The following is a 27,341-nucleotide window of genomic DNA, read 5'->3' on the forward strand; positions in this document are numbered from 1 at the left end:
TGACTTATACTCTCATGCAATCAAACCCGTCACACATAAAAAAAGGAGTGTCACACACAGGTTTAAGCATCAAACCCAAACACAAGAAGAATATAGGGACGTTTCAAGGCTTACCATTGCCACCACTGGGAGTCTGGCCACAAAGACTCCTGCAAACCAGGACTTTTGCATTGATTCCTTGGAACATTTTCAGTAGCTGCTCTGAGGATCACTACAACAACGGAAATTGGCACGATTGTTTGTGGTTCTCCCTGGTGATATTATTCATCAGTCAGTCAATGAACACTATCTTGCCATTTTATATCTTCCCTCTTATATCTCAACTCCTAAAACACTTTTTTGAAGTAAATCCTGCAATTTCATCTTTGACATCTTAATACGCCATCATTCTTGACAGATTTGTATAAAAGCATACTATCTTAATATAATATAGATTAATTCACATGTTCTCTGTTTATATTCTGTCTTTAATTCGTCGGTGGATACTTATCAGCTTGCTAAGAACTTTTTCTATGCCATGTGTCCAGTAGTTAAGTCTTGCAGCATGTGCTGAGAGGCTCTCCGGTATGTGACATTTATCTTGCTTTTTCAGTCTTAGTTATTTCTTTTATTTCACATTTGCAAAGCCAGAGCTCAGCATTAGCTCAGTTCTGTGTTCATCAATGGGCAGAGGCCAAAGAATTTTAGAGCTGTAGAAAGTATGTATGTTTTGGCTTCTGTCACTGTATATATATTTTCATGTGTCCGGTCACTCCCAATGGATCAGTGTCTGACTTTGGTTCTCACAGCCTAGTCAAATCCACAATCTTCAGCATTTTTGGCATAGCCAAAAATTTGTCCTTTACTTCTGTAATCAAACATACATCCTAATCCATATATTTTTCTTTGTTACCTCTGCTTCCTAGATATTAATAGAAGAAATGTAAATAGCAATCTTTGCAACTAATATAAAAGATTCAGGGCAAGCTTCTCACCTAGTCTAAATCAGCATAGTTCTATTGAAGTTAATGGAGCTTCACTGATTTACATCATCTGAGGATTACACTTGTTCCTACTGCTTACATTCCAGTGTTTTATGCCATTCCACTATAATGCTTCACCTAATCAGGGCTCTATATGGCCTGAGAGCAGCCTTTCCTTCTAAAACTAGGGATACAGTTGACATATTAGGGGGTAAACATTTTGGATTTTGCTGGGACATTTGAATCACAGTCTGTATTGGGATGTGATGGTGGGGAGGGAAAGGTCTGTACATCAGCAGCAGCTCCTGGAAGCATTTAAAGACATTAGCAATCAGCTGTATGTTATTCCTTTACACCTTTGCTTTGTTTTAGAACTTGTCATTTAGGAGGCTGCTTTGCTAACTTTACTATTTCTACTGTTTTTACCTTGTTTTGTTATATTTTATAGTAACCCTGTCTCCACTGGTGGTGAGGGCAAAGGAAGGTTTGGTGCCAATTCAGTGAGTCAGGCATACACATAATTCCCATTTACTTCAATGGCAGTTCTATGCACAGAGGTTATGCAGGAGTAGGCCAAACCCAGCAGGCCTTATGCAGATACAAGAAGAATTTTCCTTGAGTGAGAATCTCCAAGTTTGACCCTTGTTGATTTAATAACTGGTCTCTGGAACATCATCATTTGATTTTGTAAGATAACTTCCATGATTTGCCTGAGCATGTGTTACCGGCCTAAACAATTTCCAGAGTTGTATCAACTCTGTCTTAGCGAAGATGTCATATATGTAATTTAACTTTCTTTCGTTCGTCTAGGGCAACAGTGACATCTGGTGGTCACTTTCATTCAGCAGGACTAGTACAGTATTTCTATACCTCTCCTCTTTCAAACTCTAGTCCAGGGGTGGGCAAACTTTTTGGCCCGAGGGCCATATCAGGGTTGCAAAACGGTATGGAGGGCCGGGTAGGGAAGGCTGTGCCTCAGCAAACAGCCAGGCCTCCGCCCCCTCCCACTTCCCGCCCCCTGACTGCCCCCCTTAGAACAGCTGACCCATCCAACCCCGCTCCCTGTCCCCCCCTCCCGGGACCCCACCCTCTATCCAACCGCTCCATCTCCTGACCGCCTTCTCCCAACCTCCACCCCATCTAACCACCCCCTGTCCCCTGACTGCCCCCCAAGATCTCCTGCCCCTTATCCAAACCCCCCCCCCAATCCCCTTCCCCTTACCAGGCCACTCAGAGTGGCAGGACAGGCTTATTAAAAATCCTGGGAGGTGGGCTGGCACAAGCTGCACTGCCTGCATGGCAGCATAACTGTGGGGGAGGAGGGAGAGCAGGGGAAGGAGAGGGGGCTAGCCTCCCTGGCTGGGAGCTCAGGGACCAGGCAGGACGGTCGCGTGGGCCGGATGTGGCCCGCAGGCTGTAGTTTGCCCACCTCTGCTCTAGTCATTTGAATTTAAGGCACCTTTCAATCATATGTCTATCATAAAGTAGATACCATTGCTGACTGAACATTCTGCCCTTTCTACCCTGGAGAGAGAGGGAGATGCTGCCCCAACAACAAAGAGAGGTGAATAATGAAAGATCCCTAATATGATGCCTGCATAACTGAACTCTGTAAAGGGAATGGCCTCCCTTATGACAATTGTCCTGCAACACTCCCCCTATTCCCATCCATGGAGGGGGAAAGGGGTCTGTGCAATGCAACCTCCTTTCCTGAGGAGGTTGTGAAGGCTCAGACTATAACAGGGTTTAAAAGAGAACTGGATAAATTCATGGAGGTTAAGTCCATTAATGACTATTAGCCAGGGTGGGTATGGAACGGTGTCCCTAGCCGCTGTTTGTCAGAGGGTGGAGATGGATGGCAGGAGAGAGATCACAAAATTATTACCTGTTAGGTTCACTCCCTCTGGGGCACCAGGCATTAGCCACTGTCGGTAGACAGGATACTGGGCTGGATGGACGTTTGGTCTGACCCAGTATGGCCATTCTTATGTTCTTAAGATATTAATACTGCATTTTTGCATGGCCAAGTCTATCAATCACTGCACATCTGTGGAAGGGATATGGCTGTCATGAGGGTTATACCATGGATTGTGATGGAGCCAGAATGGAGTCATCTGGGGAGGGAATGGTATTTTGATGGGGAATACCGAGGGGCCCCCACCTACAGAGAAAAAGACCATATTCTGAATTCATTTCCAACAATGGATCTTAAAAAGTAGCTTCAAAGGAAGGGCAAAGAAAAGTTTGGGCCCAGTTCAGTGAGTCACCCATACACGTAGACCAGCCAGATAAGGTGCAGTTCAATGCAAAAGAGTCTTCAAATTCTGTTGAAAAGAAGCTTCATCCTATTCTCATCTCTGTGGAGTGAGTCAGACCCCAGATGATATATTGAAAAAATGAGAACTGTTTCAAAGCCAGCAGAAAGCAGCCAGTTACTAACACTTCAGCATGTTCTAGAACCTCAGCCCATCACTGGAGCTCAAAACAGTTTAATGCAGGAAGCCAAGCATTAGCTTCATGTTCAGACAGGAAAAGCAAGACATGGAGGGAATTGATTTATAAAACTAAACTGTGCAGTAGCAGCAAAGCCACAAGGAGAACCCAGTTGTTCTGACTCCCAGGCCTCTGCACAACCCCATTGCTTTTGATTCTTCCATTTCTCTGAATCCATTAATCTGTGAGGTGACCTGGGATTTCAGAGGGGGCGGGTTGGGCAGCCCACCCAGACATACTCATCACAGGAGAAGTTGCAACAAGGCTGTCACATCACCAACTCATGGCCAGTTGCTGCTAGCAGACCCCAAAATATATTGGCCCCAGAAAACAGCAGAGCAAGATGATGCTGGGGAAGCCAGTGTTTATTCAAGAACCAGACAGACTATGGAGTATCATGCAATGTGGACTGTTCAAGGGCGATCGAACAGGGAGAAAGACATGAGCATAGGGGTCATGCACTGAGGAGAACTTGTGGATAGTCAATTTCACTGTTTCTCTGGCATAGCCAGTATCATCCTGTTTGTGTGGGTCTGTCCACCAGCCAAAGGAAAGAAATGTAAAAATAAGAAAGTAATTGTGACACCAGGACAGGGGAAGTTAATTTCACTTTTTAAGGTGAAGAGTGACAGTGCCTCACAGTGGTTTGTCACAATGCTTCTTAAGAGCCTATGAACTCGTTAGTTTGCTAGCACCATATTGCAGAGCATTGTGACCGTACCTAATGTCATAAGAGTTTGCTCATATACTTCAAGAGAACTTCAGGGTACTCAGTACTTTACAGGATTAGGATCAGAATTATGGGCAACACATTTCTTCTTGTTTGTATGTCATTTAATTCAGGTATAATTCTTCATTTTCACAGAGCTATGCCCATATTTCTTGTAAAAAAACCCAAGATTTACTTTAGAGAGACAAGGTGAGTAAGTAAGGTAATATCTCATTGGACCAGAGGTTGGTCCAATGATAAAGACATTACTTCACCCATCTTGTCTCTCTAATATCCTAGGACCATCACAGCTACAACACCACTGCATACAAGATTTACTTTATAGGCCAAATTAAACATTTGATTTTTCTTTTGTGTTTTTATGCTTTTTCCTTTTATAAATATAGGACATTTTCATTGGCATTAAATCAAATTTGCTTTAATTTTCCGAACAGATAATATTCCTTACAATTACTATATGATTTTAAAATTCAGTACACCATGTATAACATACTTTGCCATAACCTCTAGCCACTGGTAAACATGATACATATTTTCTGGTGATGAGATAAATCTACTTTAGGCTTTCAAAGAAACATGGGTTGTTAAAAATATTTAACAAAAAAATTCTTAATCTCTTCCAGATGGCACATCATTAGTAAGAGCTTGGAGTAAAGAGAAAGAAATAGGGCCAGATACCCAGTTCTTATATCCGGCGCATTATAACCACAACAATTTGCCTACAGCTAATAATTATTTGACTGTTCCAATAGTTAGATATTTTTACTGCGTACTCTGGAAATCCTCCTATCTTTGTTCCGTTCTACTACATACATAGATGATATCAGTTTTGTTTGTTGAATATGTTCATAATGTAGTTTTAATCCAGGCATTTCACATTACTTGATGTTGCTTTTGCTTTAGGACTTTGTCAGAAGATCACCACAAATTATTTGGAAATGCAAAATGAAATTCTGTCACCCAGTAGGGTTCATCCAGATTATTGGACTTGAACACATCAATTGATGTAGAACATGGTCCTCTGCTGTAAGCACAGTGTGGTTTTGGCAACATTAGTGAGGTTATAAAATGGATCTTGTGCCATTAGGCCAGGGTACATAGTTATTTTAATAACTAAGTACAAAAATTGTTACATTACCTTAATGTTGTAACCAAACACAGCAAGGACATTTGACTAGAATACGTCAATTTGCCCTTCACTTATTATGCCAAAGTATTCAAAGATCTGAAGTACCAGTGGGCAATTTTACAAAAGCTGTAGGTGAAATCCTAGCTCCACTGATGGAAAAACTTCCTTGGCAAAACAAGTAAATTCAGTTGACCCAAGAATTCACTCTCTGGCAGCTGCACAATATGTGAGCACAGAGAAGTTCAAGGATGATGCTTCAGTCTTAACTTTGAATTTTCATTCATATCAAAATCATAATTCTAAAAAATATTTGAGAGAGAAGAATTGGTTCCTTTGGTCTATTGAGAAATTCTGACTCATAACACTGTAGCAGCAGGAATAGCTGAAGGAATGAAGTAGGATCATGCTTTCTAAAACTCCAAACTTTAACGCAGCTAGAGCCCTTACATTGCATCTACTGCCTGCCTGGAGCTGACAAGAGGCAGCCTCTCCTCCCTCCCCAAAAAACTACTTTGTTTAAATTACCAATCTCCCACCCTTTCTCAAACCACACCCACCTGCCACCCAGCCAACAGGAGAGGGGAAGTCCATTACTATATATGACTGAAATTAGCACATTTTGAAATTCTCTCCCACTCCTCCATGGACATGGACAGCCCAGGATGCAGTGTAACTAGTAGGGCTATGCTGCTTGTGAGGTCTTGTAGGTCCCTACATTCCCTTTTATTTTATATTATAATAAATGCACCTACATAAACCCTGATCCTGTGAACACTTAAGAATATGCTGAATTTGACACCTTATAAATAGTCCCTTTCCCTTCAATGAAGCTAACATGCTTAAAGTTAAGCATGTGCTTAAGTATAAGCAGGATTGGAGCTATAGACCAGGGGTCTCAAAGTCCCGGCCTGTGGATCATCTGTGGCCCGAGAACCTCCCCACTGCGGCCCGCGGAAACTTTTAAAAAGTTCTTTCAGCCGGCCCAAGGGAGGAGAGCAGGCAGGAGAGATTCACATGCCCCTCCCCCCAACATTGCTCCATCCTGCTGCTCCTGGGACCAGGGTGAGCTTGTAGCAATGCAATGTACCATGTCCAAGTTCAGGCCTCAAGTTCCCTATACCTAGGGTGACCAGACATCCCGATATTATGGGATTTTTCTTATACAGGCAACTATACGCCCCCCTCCCCATAAAAGTGTCCCAATTTTTCACACTTGCTATCTGGTCCCCCTACCTGGACCTGGAACACTGGAACTAGGGGTGCTGCCACACCACCTGGCTTGAAGTAGTTTCTGTTATATGCAGGGTTTACAGTTTGGTTAAATGGCTCTCAGCACCTCCACTATATAAGTTGTTCCAGCGCCCCTACAAAGACATCACACTCAACCCCTTGGAGTGATCCCACTTGAGCATCCAGAATGGAGCCAACAGACTCTTGAAAGAGGATCACTTCACTCAGTGTCAAGCTTGTAAGGTGGGCAGGGGAAAGTAAATGGAGAATATGGAAATTCCAGTGGACTGAATATTTAAATAGGCACAGAGATACAACTATTCTCTCATCCTAGCAAGGGTTCCTCTCACCTTTGTGATGGCTAAAAAGGCTTACGTGAGGACACTGGCACTGCCATGGTGTCAGTGGCCAGGACATGGGCAGTCATGCCGAGCGGTTGACACAGGCACCAGAGCCCAGGGTCAGAGCCACAATCAGAGGCTAGGTGCCAGAACTGAAATTAGGAATCAGGTCCAAGGGTCAGAAACAGGTTACCTGAAGTGGGGCAGGGCTAGAACAAGCACACATAGGAGCTAGCTCAGCCATGAGTAAATGCTTTGAAGAGACACTGAACTGCTGCTGGGCTTAAGTGCTGGCCTGCTGCACTGCTCAAACCAATCAGGCAGTGCAGTCAATCAGGCAGCCAACTACAAGCCAGCTGTTTTTGTTAGGTTACTAGGAGAGTGGCTCTGCTAGTTCCTGGAACATGGTTTGTCCTGTACCTTTTCTCAGACTACATAAAGGGCCCCAGTCTCCCTTCGCAACATTACAGCCAATGTGGCTGTTTTAAAGAAGAAAAACTTATGTAGGGGCTAATAGTGTCCTTAATTGATTCTGCCTGCTCTAGTAATCACACCTGAGTGTCTCAGGGCTTGGCTACACTTACATTTTATAGCGCTCTAATTTGCTGGCTCAGGGGTGTACGCAGCAAGTCAGAGCACTTTAAAGCCCTCGTGTAAACAGGCTGCTCCCAACACTCGGAGCTAGTCCATTCGTGGAGGTGGATTACCAGTAAAGCTCCTGATCCTCCGCTCACTTACACCAATGTAAAGCAGGAGTATCTTCAGTGGGGCCAACAGAATTACACCAATGTAAAACTGGAGGAAAATAAAGATCTTTGTTCCTAAAGCAATCATTCATTTATATAGGTTTTGATACACGAAGGATAACGTTACATTAGATAGCATAATATGTATGAGGGCTATAAAACACTCTTGCTTCAGGGCATAGCCAACCTCTAGCTGATAGGTGTTGAGAAGAAACTTCCCCTGTGAGCAAGTTGTGCCATAACTGTCCATTATGGGGATTCTTGCATCTACTTCTGACACATCTGGTGAAGGCCACTGCTGGAGACAGGATTCTGAACTAAATGAACCAATGGTCTGAGTGTGACAATTCTTATGATCATCTGGTGCAAACTGTCATAGCTTCATAACGGAGCTATGAGAATTTATATCAGCAGAGGATCTGCCCCATTATATTTTGTAAGATAGCTCACTGAATAGTCAAAATTGGGTAGTCAAGGCTACTATGCTGGGTTTTTTCCCCGAAAATCAGCCAAAAGTTGATAGTCATTTTCAAACCAACTTCCATTCTCCAGCTCTTTTAAAAGAAAAACAATTTCATGGTCAGTAGAGAACTTTTAAATATGGTTTTAGAGAAAGTCATATTTCAGCATTCATTATACCTTCTGAATAACAATCTCTCACTAATTTTCCTCTCAGGTGGCAATTACATTGATATCAAAGCAATTGCATGTGACAGGATACTATGGCCCATTACTCTCAAAGTGATTTCTATTTATTTATTTATTTTACTGTAAAAAAGGAGTAGTAGTGGGGATTTCGTGGCTGTTTTACAAAGGCAAATTAGTGCTCAAGAGAAATACAGGCCCAAACAATGGTACCAATACTCAAGAATACAACTTTGAGCATTCTGACCTTAAATGAACCATAAAAGGCCTTTCTATGTGTATTCAAAGCCATATGTGACAGGAAAGCAATTTACCCACCATCTCCTGGAACTACTCTGCATTGCTGGGCAAGAACAGATGCCGTGCATCCCCAAAGGAAAGTGTAAGGTGGAGCGGGTTGGGCCATGACCATACCATCTCCCTGTACCTTCTATTCCACTTTTTGGGCAGCTTGTGTCCCAGGAAGCAGTTCCTGCACTCAGGAGAGCACAGAGATTGCAGTTATGGCAAACCAATGTACTGCTCCTTGTGCCTTCTCCCTCCTGCACGTTTTGCACTAGCTCAAAGGTCACAGCTGTTCAGTGTATATGATCAATTTAAGGTTTGCTCGAGCTGAACAATTCCCTGATTAGCCTGTTCCTTTTGACACAAATCTGAAATGCCGAATCTACAGCTTACACAGTGCAAAAAGGGGAAGATACAGGAGATAACTAAAGTTCCATACTGCTGTAGTGAGAAACAGACCCCTGAGCAGATTCATACAACTGGAAGCATATTTCCTATTATTAGTGCATACAGTAGCTCCTTACTTAACACTGTCCTGGTTAAATGTTGTTTCGTTGTTACATTGCTGATCAATTAGAGAACATGCTCTGTCAAGGTTCCTTCCCCACTCTGAGCTCTAGGGTACAGATGTGAGGACCTGCATGAAAGACCCCCTAAGCTTATTCTTACCAACTTAGGTTAAAAACTTCCCCAAGGTACAAGCTTTGCCTTGTCCTTGAACAGTATGCTGCCACCACCAAGCGTTTTAAACAAAGAACAGGGAAAGAGACCACTTGGAGATGTCTTCCCCCAAAATATCCCCCCAAGCCCTACACCCCCTTTCCTGGGGAAGTCTTGATAATAATCCTCACCAATTAGTACAGGTGAACACAGACCCAAACCTTTGGATCTTAAGAACAATGAAAAAAATCAATCAGGTTCTTAAAAGAAGAATTTTAATTAAAGAAAAGGTAAAAGAATCACCTCTGTAAAATCAGAATGGTAAATACCTTACAGGGTAATCAGATTCAAAACATAGAGAATCCCTCTAGGCAAAACCTTAAGTTACAAAAAGACACAAAAACAGGAATATACATTCCATTCAGCACAGTGAATTTTACAAGCCATTAAACAAAGAAAACCTAACGCATTTTCTAGCTAGATTACTTACTAACTTTACAGGAGTTGGAAAACTTGCATCCTGATCTGTTCCCGGCAAAGGCATCACACAGACAGACCAAACCCTTTGTTCCCCCGCCTCCAGATTTGAAAGAATCTTGTCCCCTCATTGGTCATTTTGGGTCAGGTGCCAGCGAGGTTACCTTAGCTTCTTAACCCTTTACAAGTGAAAGGATTTTGCCTCTGACCAGGAGGGATTTTACAGCACTGTATTCAGAAAGGTGGTTACCCTTTCCTTTATTTTTATGACATGCTCGTTTAAAGATGTGCAATGCTGCCTTATAACGTTATTTGGCAGCCGCCTGCTTTGTCCACTGTTTGCAGAAAGAGCAGCCTGTCGGAGCTAGCTAGTCGGGGCTTGGAACCAGGGTGGGCTGGCAGCCTCCCTATTAGCTCCCCTAAGTTCCCTGTGCAGCAGTCATCTAGCAGGCTATCAATTGCCGGGCAGTTCAGGTATCCCTCCCCACACTGCCATGTGCTGCTCCAGCCCTCTGCCTTGGAGCTGCTCCTGGGAGCCTCCTGCTTGCTGTGCAGGGGAGGGGGAAGAGGGGGGCTAATGTCAGGGTGTCCCCCTTCCCCCGCTCCTGCTTCCTGCTCCTGTACCCCATCTCCACAGAGCAGGGGGGACACACAACAAGTCTCAGGACGGAGGGAACTTGCAGGCAGCAGCTACTGTCTCAACTTGCTGATCTACTTAAAAAGGCAGTGTACTTAGAGTGGGATCAGCATACTTAAAGGGGCAGTGCACATCTCTCTCTCTCTCTCTCACACACACACACACACACACACACACACACACACACACACACGGTGTGTGTCTCTGTCTCTCTCTGCCATGCTGTGTCTCCTCCCTCCATTCGTGTTCCCTTGTAGAGTGTGAGGGCTCAGCCAAGTGCTAGTTCATCATTTAGCAGTAAGGCATTCCTTAGGAAATATCCTGCCCCCTTCTATCCTCTGACTCCACCACCTCAACCAAGCTTCACAATCATCATTGCTGTGTACAGTATTAAATTGTTTGTTTAAAACTTATACTGGGGGGGGGGGAAGAGAGTGAGTGAGTGAGTGAGTGTCTCTTGTCTGGTGAAAAAAAATTCCCTGGAACCTAATCCCCTCCCCCATTTACATGAATTCTTCTGCAGAAATTGGATTCGCTTAACATCTTTTCACTTAAAGTAACATTTTTCAGGAACATAACTACAATGTTAAGTGAGGAGTTACTGTACTCATATAGCCTCCTATTAGTTATACTAGTGTGACTAATCTGGGTGGTAGTATTTGCAATGTCATTTATCAAAAATAACACTTCCTCTTACAAGTCACTTACAGGAACAGCTATTGTTGCACCACTGCATAGACTGTATGTATTTCATCTCCTGACCCCTTGCCAGATGCTGCAGTGTTATCCACCGTACAATTGGCTGCATTTGGGTCCTCATATGGGCTTGTTGCAAGTGAATACAACACTTCATTACTTTGTAAGTCTTTGCTGCTGCTTATTGCGTACGGGGAACCTGTAAAACAAGTACTCTGCATCAAAGAGTTTATGAATCTCACAGAATTAAAATACAACATCAACATCAACTAAATAAAGTAGTAACTATCTCCCTTTGAAAAGGACGTTAAATAAATTCTTCTCTCCTACCTCCAAATAATGGAATTTGACTCCATTCTATTCAGCCCAGAATTAAGACCTGTGTTGGTTACTGTCTACTGTACCCCACCTCTAGTAGCTAGGAAAACGATTCAGAATCACCCAGCTGCTAGATTCTTCTATGGACCCAGCACTATTCTGTCAGAACACACAAACACTGAGAACACATGACTCTATCTTTGCACCCCAGAGAGAGCAAGAAGCATTGTTATATTCATTTTACTGAGGAGAAACTGAGGCATAGAGAGATTCTGTAACTTGCCCAAAGTCATAGGGACAGGATGTATGTAAGAGAGCCAAGAATTTAACTCAGATGACCCATATCCTATTCCAGTGCCTTAACTGCAAGACCATCCTCCCTAAAGAACAACTGTCTACTTAACCAAAACTAATTTGATTAACAAAAAGTTACTTGTCAAAAAAGCATTGGCATTATTTGAAGTTTAAAAATGTAAAACTGTGCCCAGACAGTCTAAGACAGGGGTGGCCAAACTGTGACTCCGGAGCCACATGCAGCTCTTCAGAAGTTAATATGCGGCGCCTTGTATAAGCACCGACTCCAGGGCTGGAGCTACAGGCGCCAACTTTCCAGTGTGCCGGGGGGTGCTCACTGCTCAACCCCTGGCTCTGCCACAGGCCCTGCCCCCAATCCACCCCTGAGCCTGCCATGACCTCGCTCCTCCTGCCCTCCCCCGAACCTCCTGCATGCCACGAAACAGCTGATTGTGGTGCGGGGAGACAGTGGGAGGCGCTGATCAGCAGGGCTGCTGGTGGGCGGGAGGCGCTGGGAGCAGGGTGGGGGAGCTTATGGGGGGCTGCTGACGTATACTGTGGCTCTTTGGCAATGTACATTGGTAAATTCTGGCTCCTTCTCAGGCTCAGGTTGGCCACCCCTGCTCTAAGAAATCTATAGTACACAATTCTCAAAATATGCTAAGTAGACAATCACTTCAAAAAGGTTTATCAAAAACTTAATGCTCACATTCATCTCCTGGAATTTCAAGAGCAGCCTGAGCTCTAAAATAAGAAGATAAGGGAAGAATCTATTTAGTCATTATCAGTTGGAAAAAAACACTTAACTAATGAAATATTAGTATCATTTTTAATGTCCATTCAAAGCCATACCTGGGAAGTTGTGCAGATGGCTTTCCTGTAACAGATAAATAAAACACACTGTAAAGTTTCAACGGTTAAAATACTCCTGCAGATCTTACTTACTAATTTTACTTTTCCTACCTTTTGATTTGATTTTCTTTTTATAGATCAACCATGCTATCCCACTGATGATGATAATCCCTATGATCAATCCAGTGGTGGCATACAATGGCACGGAAGCAAAGGCTAAAGAGAGGACCAGGGTTAGTTAATCTTTAAAAATTTAACTAGATAGTCAGAAACACACTTTACCATCACCTCCATTATACGGATAGTGCTTTTCAAGTGATCAAAAAATGTTTAACTACTATGTGGATAATACACATTCAGCAACCCATTAATGTGCACGGTTCCAGGATACAGCATGCTAGGATTGCAAGTTGCAGTGGGGGAGGTTTAGATTGGATATTAGGAAAAACTTTTTCACTAAGAGGGTGGTGAAACACTGGAATGCGTTACCTAGGGAGGTGGTAGAATCTCCTTCCTTAGAGGTTTTTAAGGTGAGGCTTGACAAAGCCCTGGCTGGGATGATTTAACTGGGAATTGGTCCTGCTTTGAGCAGGGGGTTGGACTAGATGACCTTCTGGGGTCCCTTCCAACCCTGATATTCTATGATTCTATGATTGGTAATAAAAACAGCAGATAAATTAGCTTATAGAAATCAAGTTTTCTTATGAGAAACTTTTTCAATATTCTACTGTAATGATGCAACACAATATGTTACAGTAGCAATACTGCAGTGTCTTGTGACATTACTGAAGAATACTGTAGTATTTTAGTGGGTTAATGCAGCACAACTGTAAAGCATAAATATTGAGGTTCACATTTTTAAAGGAGCTTAAAACTGTCCTCCATTTTTGTGTCCACATGCATTTGCAGGTACAAATGTTGGACTCAACTGTGTTTTGCCATGAGCCCTGAAAAAGAAACAGTCTGCCTCCAGGTCTTCCCCCACCCCTGCACTTAGTGTACACCTGGTGCAGTGTATTTCTTACAGTTCACTGTCTAGTATAGCTAGCCAACGTGTTGGGGAGGCAAAGCCAAGAATCTCTCCATTCCCTGCCCATTTTCATTCACCTGCTTATGGAGAGGCGACCGGGGCGGGGGTGGGGTGAGTGTAGATGCTCCACAGAGCCTTCTGTCTTCCCCACACTGCAATCCATGGTATGCCTTACATCTCTTTACTGCTGTACAACCTAACCTTGATTTTGCCCTATAGCAATTAGGGGTGACATCCTGTCTCCATTGAAGTCAATGGGATGTTTGCCATTAACTTTAGCTTTAATGGGGCTAAGATTTCATGATCTCTGGCTATGTGTTATGCTGGCACAAGCCGGTGGTAAGACCTTGAAATACTGTCATTTGTTCCTACAGTTAATCAGATTAATCCCTCAAACCAAGTTATTTAAAAAAATGAAACCTAGACTGTAAACTCCTTTGGACAAATGGGGAACTGTGGTCAGAGAGATTAGGGTCTAAAAATCCACTAATTTTCCATCCCCCATTTGAGATACCTAGGATCTGCTATTTCATAGAACTTAGCATTCTATGGCACTTTATATGTTCACTCCCACTGACTGAAGCTGCAGCTGCTAGTGCTCAGCACTTCTGCAAATCAGATCCCAGGGTCTCAAGTCAGCAACCTTAGTACTGGCATCTCCCAACTTTGGAGTGCTTGGTTTTGAACCTTAATGCTCTTTTAATGTGTTGGGGGCAGGGGGTAATTTACTGCTTTCTTACGAAAGCAAACTGAAAAAACAGAAATTCTATTATTTGACATCATATTGATACCCACTGAGTCATCGGCAGGTTGGGACATTTAGATCCACCACAAAGACCTATGCCACGTAAGCTAACTTTGTCACCAATAGCAGTAGTAGTAGGTTGTCATGTGGATCAGCGCTAGAGGGGGACATGACACTTTCCCTGTGAGTTTCACAGATATTTGCTAACAGCAGAGGAATGGTGAGACTCAGAAATCTTGACTTCCATGCCAGGCTCTGGAGGGGGTGGCTCTAGCAGGCATGGACTCTTCTGACCAATCCCCTCCCAGCATGACCCCTTTTGCCCCATCCTCTCAAACCTGTCCTTGTCCCAGTCCTGTCTCTTCCCCATCCCAGTCCTGTTCTCCTTGCCTACCCTAATTGCAGTCACCAGTCCTCAGGCTTCTCATCCCAGTCCCAGTCTCCTTGTCTCACCCCCTCCAAACTTCCAATCCCAGTCCCAATCTCCCCTTCACTCCCAGGTCCAGCCTTTTTGCCAAGCAATTCCCTTTTCCTCCCTCTTCCAGCTTCTCATCCAACCTGTCTCTCTTCCCAATGCTTCCCTCCAGTCTCCCCCTCCTGCACTCATCTTCTCCATCCCCACTGGTTCCCAGTCCCATTCTCCCTCGCTGGGCTCCTTGTCTAATCACAGCACTTTCCCCACCCCATCCCGGCTCCTTAGCCCACTATTTTTTGCTCAGCCATTCCGACTTCTCCCCCCTGCCACACACACACATCCTGGCTCATCAGATCTCTGCCCCTCCCCTTTCCTCCTCCTCCATCTCACTGTTTCTCAGTCCCAGGCACTTTGCCCAGCCAATCCCAGTCTCTTCCCAGTTCCTTATCTGATTTCAGTCTCCCCCACCTACTGGCTTCTAGTGTCCTTCTCCCCCAACCACACACACATTTCTGTCTCCAGCTCTCAGTCCCAGTCTCCCGCACCCCAGCTCCCAGTCCCAGTTTCCTTCTTCTGCTGCCCCATCCACTAGCCTCATGCATTCAGTCTCCCCCACCAAGCTCCTTCTCACACTCTGATCTTTCCACCCTCCCCCAACTGGCTGTTTAGCTTCTATCATCTCTTCATTCCTTCTCCTCCATTGAAGCCTGGGCCCAGCATGGATGTCACTGACAGCACAGAAGTTCAGTCTCAGTTCAATTGCTTGGAACTGGATACTGCATAGCTCACAGCAGCCCAGACCTGCAATTGCAGGGAAAGCCCACTCAGCACTGGGCTGGAGCATTGGGGAATTTAGTGGCTGAAATCTAAGAAGTCTTTACTGAGCATCTGTGCACTGCGATTTTTAGAGGCTTATAACTTGGCCAAATTTAGGCAGACTTTCATGGGAATGGTAAAAGGTACACTGCTAACACAAAGGCTGCTCTCCTGCCAAATGTCAAGTCCCTATTCCAAAGATCTGTTCAAAGAAAATGTCACCAGAATTTTAAACTTGGGCAAAATAGCACATTTTTCCATGGGTTGTTCTCAAAATGGCTGAACCATTTTCGCTGAAGTTTTCCCAGCATGGAAAATTTTATCCCAAATAGCAAAAGTTTGGCAAAATTATAAGCAACTTTGGTACCAACCCCAACTATAAAACTTCTAACTTACAAGGAATGGCTTGAGTCCTCACTTCTATAGAAAGATTTGCAATCTTCCACACATGTTTACCATTTGACCAGGCATTTACAACACATAAATAAGTTCCACTGTCAGAGTAAATAACATTCAAGATGGTAATATTATGGACTACACGTAACTTGGTTGTATCTAAGCTTGTATTGTGCAATAGTCGCCCTTTGATCATCTCATCAATACAGCAAAGTGTATTATACGAGAAATTAGAAGTAACTTGCTCTGTCTGAACAGAAGACAGGCATTTGCTTGTTTCTGTATATTTGATCCAATATATAACAAATGGTTCTCCTGAGCGCTTCATTTTAAATTCACAAGACAGAGTGATGTTACTTTCTTCTTCTTCTGCTGAACGATTATTGTGTGATTTTGCATGAATGCTCTCAAAACTCTCGTTATCTGCAATACAGAATGAAACAAACACAAAAGATGTGATAAACCTGCACTGCAACCTGTTATAACATGCTTTGTCTTTGAAAAGGGGGGGGAGGGTATTTTATTTTAATGAACACTTTACAGGGCATTTTTACATTACCAGGCGCAAATACCTACTGTACTATGGCTAGAAGTCAGCTATTTTAAATAGCCATTTGGGGCCCAATCCTGTGAGGTCTGAGTACCTTCTGCAAAGTTGCCAGTACCCGCCCATTCCACTGAAGATGAAGGTGCTCAGCTTCGCACAGAAGGTTATCAGCATGTTCAGTCCATCAGTGGTTATCAAAATAATAATTCATCGGCTGGACCAGCTGTCTACTGGCACCAAAAAAGTGGGGCATCTTCTTAGAGATACTAACTATGCTACTCCTCCTACAGATATATGTCCAGTTTCACTGAGAAAACCTCTGGGACTTAGGAACACATGAAGTAATTCTTCCACTCTACTCTGCACTGATAAGGCCTCAACTGAAATATTGTGTCCAGTTCTGGGTGCCACATTTCAGGAAAGATATGGACAAATTGGAGAAAGTCCAGAGAAGAGCAACAAAATGATTAAAGGTCTAGAAAACATGATCTGTGAGGGAAGATTGAAAAAATTGGGTTTGTTTATTCTGAAGAAGAGAAGACTAAGAGGGGACATAACTGTTTTCAAGTACATAAAAGGTTATTACAAGGAGGAGGCTGAAAAGTTTTTCTCCTTAACCTCTGAGGATAACACAAAAAGCAAGGGTGGTTTAGGTTGGACATTAGGAAAAACTTCTTAATTGTCTGGGTAGTTCAGCACTGGAACAAATTGCCAAGGGAGGTTGTGGTATCTCCATCATTGGAGGTTTTTAAGAACAGGCTAGACAAACACCTGTCAGGAATGGTCTAGTTATTACTTAATCGTGCCTTGAGAGCAGGGGACTGAACTAGATGCTCTATTGAGGGCCCTTCAGTCCTACACATCTATAATTTTATGATAACATCTGGGAAACCACATTCTCAAGCTGCAATAAACATACATTGTCATTTCTGCTGCCTGGTTCAGCGTCTTCCCTGGCCTAAGTGCTGATAGTATCACAAGATACATTATTAGACAAATAGCTGAAAAAAATGTGAAATTGTGAAACAGCTATTAAAGATTAAATATTAAACAGGACATTCAGAGAACAGTGGTTTTTAATATGAACATATTTAAAAACAACAATGGCCTGTAGAGTGAGATTCTGCAGCGTTTACAAGGTAAAATTTTCAATTATCCTCAGACCAGGCTCCAAATTGCAGACACAATATTTAGCATATACCTGTTATGGGTGCTCAACAAATATTTGCATACACAAATTTGGTTCTTAGGTGCCTTCTCTGCACAAATAGGAACAAAACCAATTTTGTGAGTACAATCAATTGAAAGCTTAAAACACTAGAGGTAAGATTCTGTGCTGTGCCTCTAGACACACAGAACAAAATTCACAACCCAGGCAGAGGGGGGCTAAGGTGACTTTAAACAGCCCCCAGTACAATTTAGGCAGCCCTGAGGAACAACTGCCGTGAATTTAAGCAGTGCTGCATTCTGCAGCCTGCACCCAAGCCCATACCTGCTATGTCAGGAGTTGCAAGAGTGTTGCTAAAAAGGACAGTCTGCTGCTGTCTTCCTCAGTTTCTGTGCCAAGGGGGAATTCTACCCAGACCAGATGCTCATTTTAGAGACCCTTTAGCCAGTTTACCCAGCCAGAGCATAGTTGAGAATCTCACTCTAGGGGCAGAAATTCAAAGAGCAAGGCAGAAACCTGGGTATTAATGTTTTATAATTTGTGAGCCAGATCCTCAGCTTGCATGAATCAGTGTAGTCCCACGGCCTTCCATGTACAAGGATCCCTTCCCCTACCAACTTTAAAGTAGAAAGGTGGCAGATAAACTGTACCAGATTCACTACAAAAAGTGTGTTTCTAAGGGAAAGTGAAGAGCAACTTATTCCGCTAAAATCGGTGGGGATTTACCCAAAAAAGGGCTGAGCAAAAACTGAATAAAGACATCATGAGTAGGCCTTTGAGTTGGAATGCATCTAAACAACAGGGTAAGTAGACTTAGTATGGCAAAAAGTGCGGATTTTCAATGACCACTCGCCAGATATTTGTTTTAATTTATTTTCTTTTTTAACAATTTCCACTTTTGTTCACTACTTTACTCAGCCTAGTTCAAATGCCTAATTCATTCAAAGCCAAATTCAGTCACCCTCACTCATAACACCTCCTCCATAGGTGTTCCTTATTTAAGTCAAGGGAACACTGGTGGGGAATTGTATTATTCACTCTAAGTAAAAGGGGCAGAATCTGGTCCTCAGTCCTGAATTCTCTAAATAAGCTCCTTTTAAACTCATTAACTCCCTTTCTGACCTCTCAGCTCTAGAATGTATAGATTAAAAATAAACCCTTCCCTCCTCCATCCCCCCAAGAAATGCACTCACCTGCAGTCATGTTTATTATCACCACAATAAAAAAGTTATAATGTCTGCAGTGAGTCACATTGGTAAAAAGTGGGCAAGTCTGTGATGTGCCAGTATTTGTAAATTGTTCACATGCAAATACCCCACCACCTTTGGAAGCAGAATTTGGTAATTGGTTTGTACACTTTGTGTTACCATAGCCTTTTTTTGGGCTGTTCATTTCTTCTGCCCATTGATTACTGCAGTTGATTTCTTTGAATTGTTCCAGAGTTTCTCCAGTTTTGTACCAAACTGTTTCCTTCTTCCCATTAGCCACTGTTTCATTGCATATAAGTGTGAAATTTCCGTTTTCATAATGATGAAAGAAAGTCTCACCTGTTAAAAATATGTAAATGATGCAAAATGATTCAGAAATTATTTTACAAATAACCTGCAGCACTTTCTTTACAGTATTATAAGCATTATTAAGGGCCCAATCCTGCGAGCTTGTGTGCTTCTGGGATGCTGCTGTGTTCCTCGTGGGTCATGCTCAACATCCTCCCTTTGCCATTAGCAGAAGCTCAGTGCTCTAAGTACTTCCTATGACACCCACAGAACTTTGTAGGATCTAGCACTAAGAACACAGATCTGGAATTTTATACTTGGACCTTGGGGAATGAGAAGAATATTGCACAGATCATAGTAAATGCAGATCAAATTACATAGTTTAAGACTTGACATTGGCTTTGTTTTAAAGGATGTTTTTTGGCCATTTCTGACCATGAGAATGACACCAAAGAGTTCAAAAGAAGAAAAAAGAGTGTACAAATATGTATTTTTGTACTAATGATTGCCATATTTATTAATTCCCTTGGCCAATGGCCAATCACAAGCAGCCATGGCACAAAACTGCAGTTTTAACTTAGAAAATCCAGCCCTTGGTAGTTAATTTTTAGTAAACTACATAAAGATTAAGTCCCTGATCCTGAGAACGTTTGTGCACATGAACAGTTCCAAAATTCAATGGGACTATTCGCATGCATAAAGTTACTCACATGCCATTACTGATTACAGAATTGGGGCCTACATGTGAATTACAAAGGCTTTAAGAGTCATGTGTCTAAGAGACACTGTCATCACGATTATGCCTCCAATCCTCTTTCCTAAATTTTAGAGTTATAATAAAATATAGCCATTTTGGTGAAATGCAACAAAAAACAGTGTATGAGCTCCTCCAGCTGGTCTGCTGCAAAAAAATTAAGCATACTTAGAACTATTAATATAAGCATAGATGATGGTAAGTAAATAGACAAAACATTTTAGCTTTTCTATTTTCACAGCTTTTTAAATACAGTACTGAATAAATTGGGGTTTAGTACCAGAGCTGGTTGAAAGATAGGGAAATATATTCCACTTTTTTCATTGAAATGTCATGGTTTGATTAGTATTTTGTGAAAATATTCATGACATTTTATTTCCAGTTTATCCATTGAAATTCAAAATTTTGATGTAAAATTTTATCAGATTTTGAATTTTGTCAAATTTTGACCAGCAAAGTTGAGGACGTTTTGCCAGCCATGGAATCTAGAAGTGTCAATACTTGTCCAAACTACAAAAGCCCCAACAGGCCCTGCATTCCTCTGTCCCCACAGCATCCTTCAGCCATGAGCAGACCCTGTGACAGACTCTGCCTTCAATAGACCATGAGCCTTCCAACCTGTTCTATTGTGCTCTTTCTGAACAGAGTGAAGGGCAGATGGACTTTTCAGGTCCTATTCTCTGCCTCCCACAACAGGATGGTGCCCCAATGGGACTTTTTCCCCCTTATAAAGCAGTTCCCTTTCATAGGAGAGTCCTTGCCACAAAGACCTAAGAAAATTACTTAAAATAGCTTCTGTTTGGATCTTTCGGGGTAGATTTAGCCAATCGGGGTATGACTGATTTGATCCTGCCCTATGATATTTTATTGATGCTGTATCTTGAACTGGTTATTGGGGTGTTTATTGTATGAAAGTATTCATTTAGCTTAATAAGGGCGCTGTTAGGAAATGTACTCAATAAGAAGAGAACAATGGCTCAAGACAGCCACATGTGTGCAATCACTTGAGAACTGTTAAGGGACAAGACCAGAACGGTTTGCTTTGATGATTCTACCTCCATTTCAGGACAATCTACAAAACTGGTTCTGACTAGAAACTTTTCCAACATTACACGGTTTTACTATCAGCTGTGTACACATGATACATAATATATCCCATGTATACTTTCAAAAGCAAAATTAGAGGTGGACAGTTAATATATCTCTCTTCTCCTGATCAGCTGTGTTTGAAGCTAAGTTATGCACATACAGCTGGGGGGAATTTTTTTATTTTATTTTTGGGTACAAAAAGGAACCACTAGGTCACATTCACATTCAGAACTTCTGTGTACATTTTTAAGACCCAGTCCTGCTCCCTTGGAAGTCTATGGGACTCTTTAATTTCACTAGTAGCAGGTTTGAGCCCATATTCAATTAAATTAAATAAATAAATAAATAGAGGCTGAATGCAATTTCTAACTCTCTCTTTGAAAATTTCCTTAGCAAAATGGAAATTGGTGACGTGTAATATGTTAGCACTGTGAGAGCTCACTGAGGGCCAGACTCAGTGACCCTTATTCCTGGGAATAGCAAGTAAGGTGCTACTCCTTTTGAGTAAGGGAGGCAAGATCTGGCCCCAAATATAGAGAAAATAGCTTCCCTAATAAGTGACTCAGTTTTGCTTAGTGCAATATTCTATGAAATACTACACCAGTAAAAACTCCCCACTGCCAGTTAATTTTGCCGCCAGCTACGTGCACTTTTGAAACATTCCCGTAACCCTCCCCCTCTGTATTTCACACAAATGTACTTTCCAGAATCTCTAATGCCTCTCCCAATTCCCTAGTCCATTTATTGGTTGAGAAAATAACATTTTAAAACGTTTTTAAAGTCAGTAAATATAGCTTGCAATCAGGAATACTTCTTGAATTATTTATAATATTAGAAATAATTAATATGGGAGACCACCAGACACTAATTTAACCATACATTCCTTTATCAAATCCAAAGGCCAAATAGTATTTTAACCTGCCTCTAAACATGCCTGTCAGCCTTAAAATAAACAGTCACTACACCCAATACAGTAACAAAGTATTCATAACCATGCGATCAGTATACTTTCAAATAGGTCAGACCTAAGGAAAACCATCTAGTCCTGGTGTGCACAAGCATAAAAGAAACCTCAAATTCATAATTCTTTTTATACCCTTCAAAAAACAAATGATGCCATAGCCAGTTATCACATTAGCTAATGGCTAATTTGAGACAGTTCACCCTTATTTTCAGTTTTGATCCAGATAAGATTTACAATCTGCTTTCTCCCAAGATCTTTGCTCCTTATCTTTTCTTCTCCCCCCTACTGTCCAACCACTTTTTCATTTCACTTGAGTTCACACAGGCTTTACTTTTAAGATCATACTGGTATGTGGGGTGGAAAGGTCCAGGCTGGCTCCTTTTAAAACAGATTCTCTTTGCCTTATTTAAAATCATCTGCAGTCAACCCTGTCAGAGGCATCCTCCCTACTCCATTCCTTCAGGCCTTATTATTTCCTTATGTTCTACTTGCTAGTCAGTGCCTTTCTTTATAACACAATATATTCTTAACCAAACTTAAACCAACTCTAATTCTTTAATTTCATATTTATGCTATACTTCACTACATGTTTAGATTAAACATCCCAGAAAATGAACTTGACACAAAATATTCTTAAGAATTAAGAAAGTGAGATATGCATAGAAATAAGCAATTTTTTTCTTAATAGGAAACATACCAGTAATTTGTCCTAGAAAAACCAGGTTTACCAAAAAATACATTCTTCTGGGAGGAAGGGTTGCAAAAGTTTCCTCTTCTTGGTTTTGTCACTAATTCTAAAAAATTTCTTGTGAAGAGAGAGGAAAACGGAAGTTCAGTGGGCACAAGCAAAAGAAACAGGAAACAGATAACTGCCCAACTGCAATATATGCTGTTTATTTTAGAGTCTGAGACACTGCCATCACAAACAAGCCTACTGTCATTCAGTGATGACAGAGGTAATTTATACCTTGGGAAATAAAGTCCAAAGACTAGAGGCTCTTAGGCAGTAGGAGAAAGTCTTCCCTAGAAAAGACAGTCCTAGGTGCCCACAGTAATTTGCTATCCCCTGCCCATATCAGTTGTGTAACTCCTGCAGTGTAACAGGATAGTGTAGTCCTCACTCAATGGGCAAATGTCTAGTGAAATGGAAGCTATTTTAGCCTCCCACTTATCAGGGATTCTTTTGGGCCTGAGCCATTGTCTGAAAAGCAGCCCCATAAGGTATCTGGATCAAAGATGCAGCAGTCACTGAGTCACTAGCTGGTTCTCTTCCGTGCCCCAAAGGAAGACATCCAGACAGAAAACACCATTTGGGGAACAGAGACCACGTGAGGGAAGAAAGACTCCTTCATAAGCCTCCACTACTTCCACAAGGGTACTGGGTGTGAAAATCAGAAGAGAAGGTGAGCAGGGCCTATGAACAGGTGGTCTATGCCACTCCAGCTTATTTTGCACAAACTGCTGCATTGGTCCTTTCACATTTAAGGGGCAAAGTGATACCACCAGTTTGTGAGAAGTAACATGACTTTATTCCCCTCCAATAAATGGAATGAACTTTTCTAATCAAAAATCTGTTTGTCTTGTCTTCAGAAATGCTAGCTCTTCAGAGGAGCTAGAAAAACCACAGTCTGACCAAGTTGTGCTGAGGGTAGGATGACATCACGGGTAGTTCCCTAATCCACTGTCAGTGAGTATGACAGCTTGTCTGGGCAGTAGGGATGGCTGGGAAGTCTTGACAAGGTCCCCTGGAGTTCTGTTGGGGGTTGTCTTAGACATGGGGTTTTTTTGGAGATTGAAACCTCAAGAAGCAGCCAAGAAGCAGCAGGCTGAAGCTGAAGAATGGAAGCTGCTTGAAAAGAAGACTGGAACATCCTGGAAAGCAGCTACCTGAAAAAGCAGCAGCAGCAGAATTCCGAGGTTGGCTTGGCAACGAGCAGCTACCTTGTCAGCAGCAACAGAAGAGCAGTAACCGCCACTGCATCCGCGGCAGAAGAGCAACAGTGCAGCTATGGCAGCCACACTCCGGGGATCAGACCGGACGGAAGGACCAATAGACGAATCGGAGGAAAATTTAAATAAGGAGTGTAAGTCTGATCTTCTTTTTTTATCTATTATTTAAGAGTGTATGGGTTTGTCTGTGAATAAATCTAGATGCCTGCTTCTTCAAGGAGATCTCCACTACCCATCCCGCAACTGGCTGATCACCCCTCATGGGATGTTAAATGTCAGGTGTTAAATGTTAAAATTTCAATGTCAAGTGTTAAGTATTCATGTTGATGTTAAGTAAATGTTTTATATCTGTGAATGCAGTAATGGGTTCTCATATGTGTATATAGGGGCTGCGTATACTGCATTGTGTTAAGTCTGAGGTTAAATTATATCATTAAGATTAAAAGCCTTTATGGATACAGGACCTCTATATGCTTGTTACATTGAAACCACTGTATTTCTTGTATGTGTTAAGATATCCTATGTAATCTGTGTCTTTTATTTTATTGCACTGCTTTAAGTCTTTAATGTAATTCTATTGCATTTTGCTATGCTCTATGTATCCTTTCTTGCTTCATTTACTACATTGTAACCACTTATTTCCTTTAAATAAATAATTATTTTGTTTTCGAAGAGTTACTGCTTGTGTGTCCATCCTTGAGCGGAAGGCTGTATCCCTGTCCTTTCAGAAGTCAGCAAGACTAGCTTACTCTGCGGAGCCCTCTGTGGGTCAGAGACACACACTATGGTAACACTATGGAAATTCCTTTAGGGCAAGCCACAATCTTGTTTATCCCTTTTCTTAAAATTAGACAACCTTTAGGTAACTTAATTAGCGTCTAAAGTTTTGGGTAACAAAGCGTCCCCATGCTGCCGGAAGTCCTGTAGTGCTATGAAAACCTCCCCGTACTGCCAGAAGCCATCATAGTGCTATGGAAGCTTCCCCAGACCCCCACAGGCCATCACAGTGATAGGAAAACCGCCCTGTACCACCAGAAGCCATCACAGCACTGTGAAAGCCTCCCATATTTCCAGAAGCCATCATAGTGCTATGTTAGCCTTCCCCTTCTGCCACAAGCCATCGTAGCACTATGAAAGCCTCCCTAGACCACCACAAGCCATCGTAGTGCTATGAAAGCCTCCCCATACCACCAGAAGCCATTGTAGCACTATGAGAACCTCCCCGTACAGCCAGAAGCCCTCTTAGGGCTACAAAAGCCTCCCTGTACTGCCATAAGCCATCATAGCAGCATGAAACACAAACTCAAACATATTAAAAAGGGCCACTCCTAAGGGAGAACATTTGTGGTCATGGCCATCATTGGTGTTTCTGTAAATTCGTCAGGAAGGAAGGGTAAACCAGTTTGGAAAAAGTTACAAAAAACTCCCACCTCCCAACCTTTGCCCATCCCTCAGCTTATTCTGGACCAAACTATTTCCAAAGTTAGAAAATATCTGGTTCCTACAGGCCGTGAAATGGTAAGTATACTTCCACCTAATCTCTCCCCCGAATTCACCTGCTCTGAATGCTCTTCTAAGGCCTGTGAGCTTCCTTCAGGGGACATAACGATGGGCCTACTCATACCTCAAATCCCTACACTGGTATCTGAAGTCAACATCATCAGGATTTAGTTCTCTCCGAGGCCTGCTGCTCACTCTCTTTATGCGTAAAAAGTATTCTGGATTTTGCAGCTCAAATAGTCTTAAGAAATGCCAGTTTCCTCTTTTCCAAACTCTCCCCATTCATGCAAAATTAGTGGCCAGAAAAAAAAAATCTGTTTAATAATCCCATGGGCCTTTCAATTCACTAACTGTGTCACTCACCCCAGTGCAGAAGGCCTCATGTATGCCCTCTGCACCCATTAATCCTCACATTAAAAGCCAAATCCGGAAGTCCTAATTTAGGTTAACTCAGTCAAAACTGTACTGATTTCTGTAGGACCAGGATCAAGCTCTATGAGGCAAACCCATTTTCCAGCCTAAGATACTCAAGCTGGTTGCTGGGGAGATCCATGGCAGAGGGAAAGCTGGGGAGGAATCTTCCTTGGAAGGTCATAGAGTTGAGCCACTGTGGAAACTACGCTCTGGAAACCCTCCAGTTCAACCCTAACCCATCCCACTGCCTGTTCCATTCCTAACTCCAAAAACCCTGAAGGGGTTTTGTGCCATACAGAAGAAATAGTCCCTGCCTCCTAAAACCTTCACTCACTAGAGAAACCACACTATTTCAACTGTCAGAACCTCTCTACAGCTACAGAAAGGGATGCCCCCCCATTGAGCAAAATGAAGAGACCACATGATGGCAGCATGACACTAAAAACCAGAAGGGGCCGCTCCATTGTATAACGACTGAAGGCTCTTCCTCTTGGTTTTACAGAGACTTAGTAAAGTCAATTTAGAAGCAAATTTTAGTTTTGCAAAAGCAAGCTTTTAGAAATATCCCTGTGTCTGTGTGTTTATTTCAAAGGAGACAGGTTGTTGAGATTTCAGAGAAGTGGATTTCACCACACATCTTCAGTTGAAATGAACACAAGATGTGCATCCCAAATACACTGCTTTGACAATCTCAAACATTATTTTGAAAGGATTAATATTCCACTGCAGAGTTTGCAAACAAGCCGCCCAGCACCTGCTTGTGCAGGAGAACCAGAAAGGGAAACTGACTGGAGAAAAAGCGAAAACAACTCCTCTATTTCTCTTGTTCAAGCAGCGTGAAACACAGAGAACAAGGAGTATAAATGATGACAAGTAAATTAGGTGTGTACATTTTTCTCTGTGTTAGTAATCCAACCCCGTAGCTCCCAGCTTTATTTTGTTCAAACCCCTGTTGTGATGCTTCAGCAGGTCCCCTTCCATGAGTCCTCCCACCATGCCCCAAAACTGTTGCCATTGTATGTCCTTACTTATGGCCATTGTCTCCTTCTCTGCTATCCTTTCAGCCAGTTCGTTCCCCCTGCTCCCAGTCTTGGTTTTTCCCTCTTTTGCTTTCTCTTTTTTGCTGCACATCCCTGCAGGCTCTTCCTCTCCACTCCCACACTAACCATGGACCACATCTTGGGGCTTGAAAAGGATATCCGTTAGCGGTCTTGTGAGACTGAACTGCACATGTTGTTATGTGAGTTGAGTTTCACAGCAGCAGGCAGGAGAAACATGGATCAGTGGACTACTGTCTGAACCTGTAACCCTGTACACATCTGCTGCTTCCAGAACTGGTTGCCATATGGGCCACCATAGAAGAAAGAAGGAAAGGTGAGAGCGAGGGAGTTTTACCTGCATGTTTGCAGAGAGCAATGTAGATCCAGGTCAGGTAGCTTTCTCTCTCTGCTCACAGGGCTCTTGTTCTCTCACTCATATCTGCCTGGCACCTACCCCTGAAGTTTGGAGACACTGGTGTAATGCTGTTATTTAGTAACCTGGATATGGATATTATTTTAGAA

General features: G+C 42.5%; 1 protein-coding gene across 4 annotated transcripts; it reads right to left on the reverse strand.

The window, feature by feature from the left end:
- Nucleotides 1-225: 225 nt before the first annotated feature.
- Nucleotides 226-27,227, reverse strand: LOC140894888 (uncharacterized). 4 transcript variants are annotated; one of them, XM_073303724.1, is made up of 8 exons: nucleotides 22,613-22,770; nucleotides 18,806-19,159; nucleotides 15,898-16,320; nucleotides 12,607-12,711; nucleotides 12,496-12,520; nucleotides 12,353-12,387; nucleotides 11,044-11,230; nucleotides 226-251 (listed from the first exon to the last, which is right to left on the reverse strand). In XM_073303724.1, exons 1-7 carry the CDS (start codon nucleotides 22,653-22,655, stop codon nucleotides 11,052-11,054), a joined length of 1,164 nt encoding a protein of 387 aa, XP_073159825.1. In that variant the 5' UTR covers nucleotides 22,656-22,770; the 3' UTR covers nucleotides 226-251; nucleotides 11,044-11,051. The 4 variants fall into 4 exon arrangements, with proteins under 4 accessions (XP_073159825.1, XP_073159824.1, XP_073159823.1 ...); XM_073303723.1 differs by lacking the exon at nucleotides 226-251 and adding an exon at nucleotides 6,222-8,185; XM_073303722.1 differs by lacking the exon at nucleotides 226-251 and adding an exon at nucleotides 27,175-27,227 and having other exon boundaries at nucleotides 9,528-11,230; nucleotides 22,613-22,720.
- Between the last annotated feature and the right edge of the window lie 114 nt (nucleotides 27,228-27,341).

The sequence above is a fragment of the Lepidochelys kempii genome, chromosome 10, assembly GCF_965140265.1.
Source record: "Lepidochelys kempii isolate rLepKem1 chromosome 10, rLepKem1.hap2, whole genome shotgun sequence".
Taxonomy (NCBI): Eukaryota; Metazoa; Chordata; order Testudines; family Cheloniidae; genus Lepidochelys; species Lepidochelys kempii.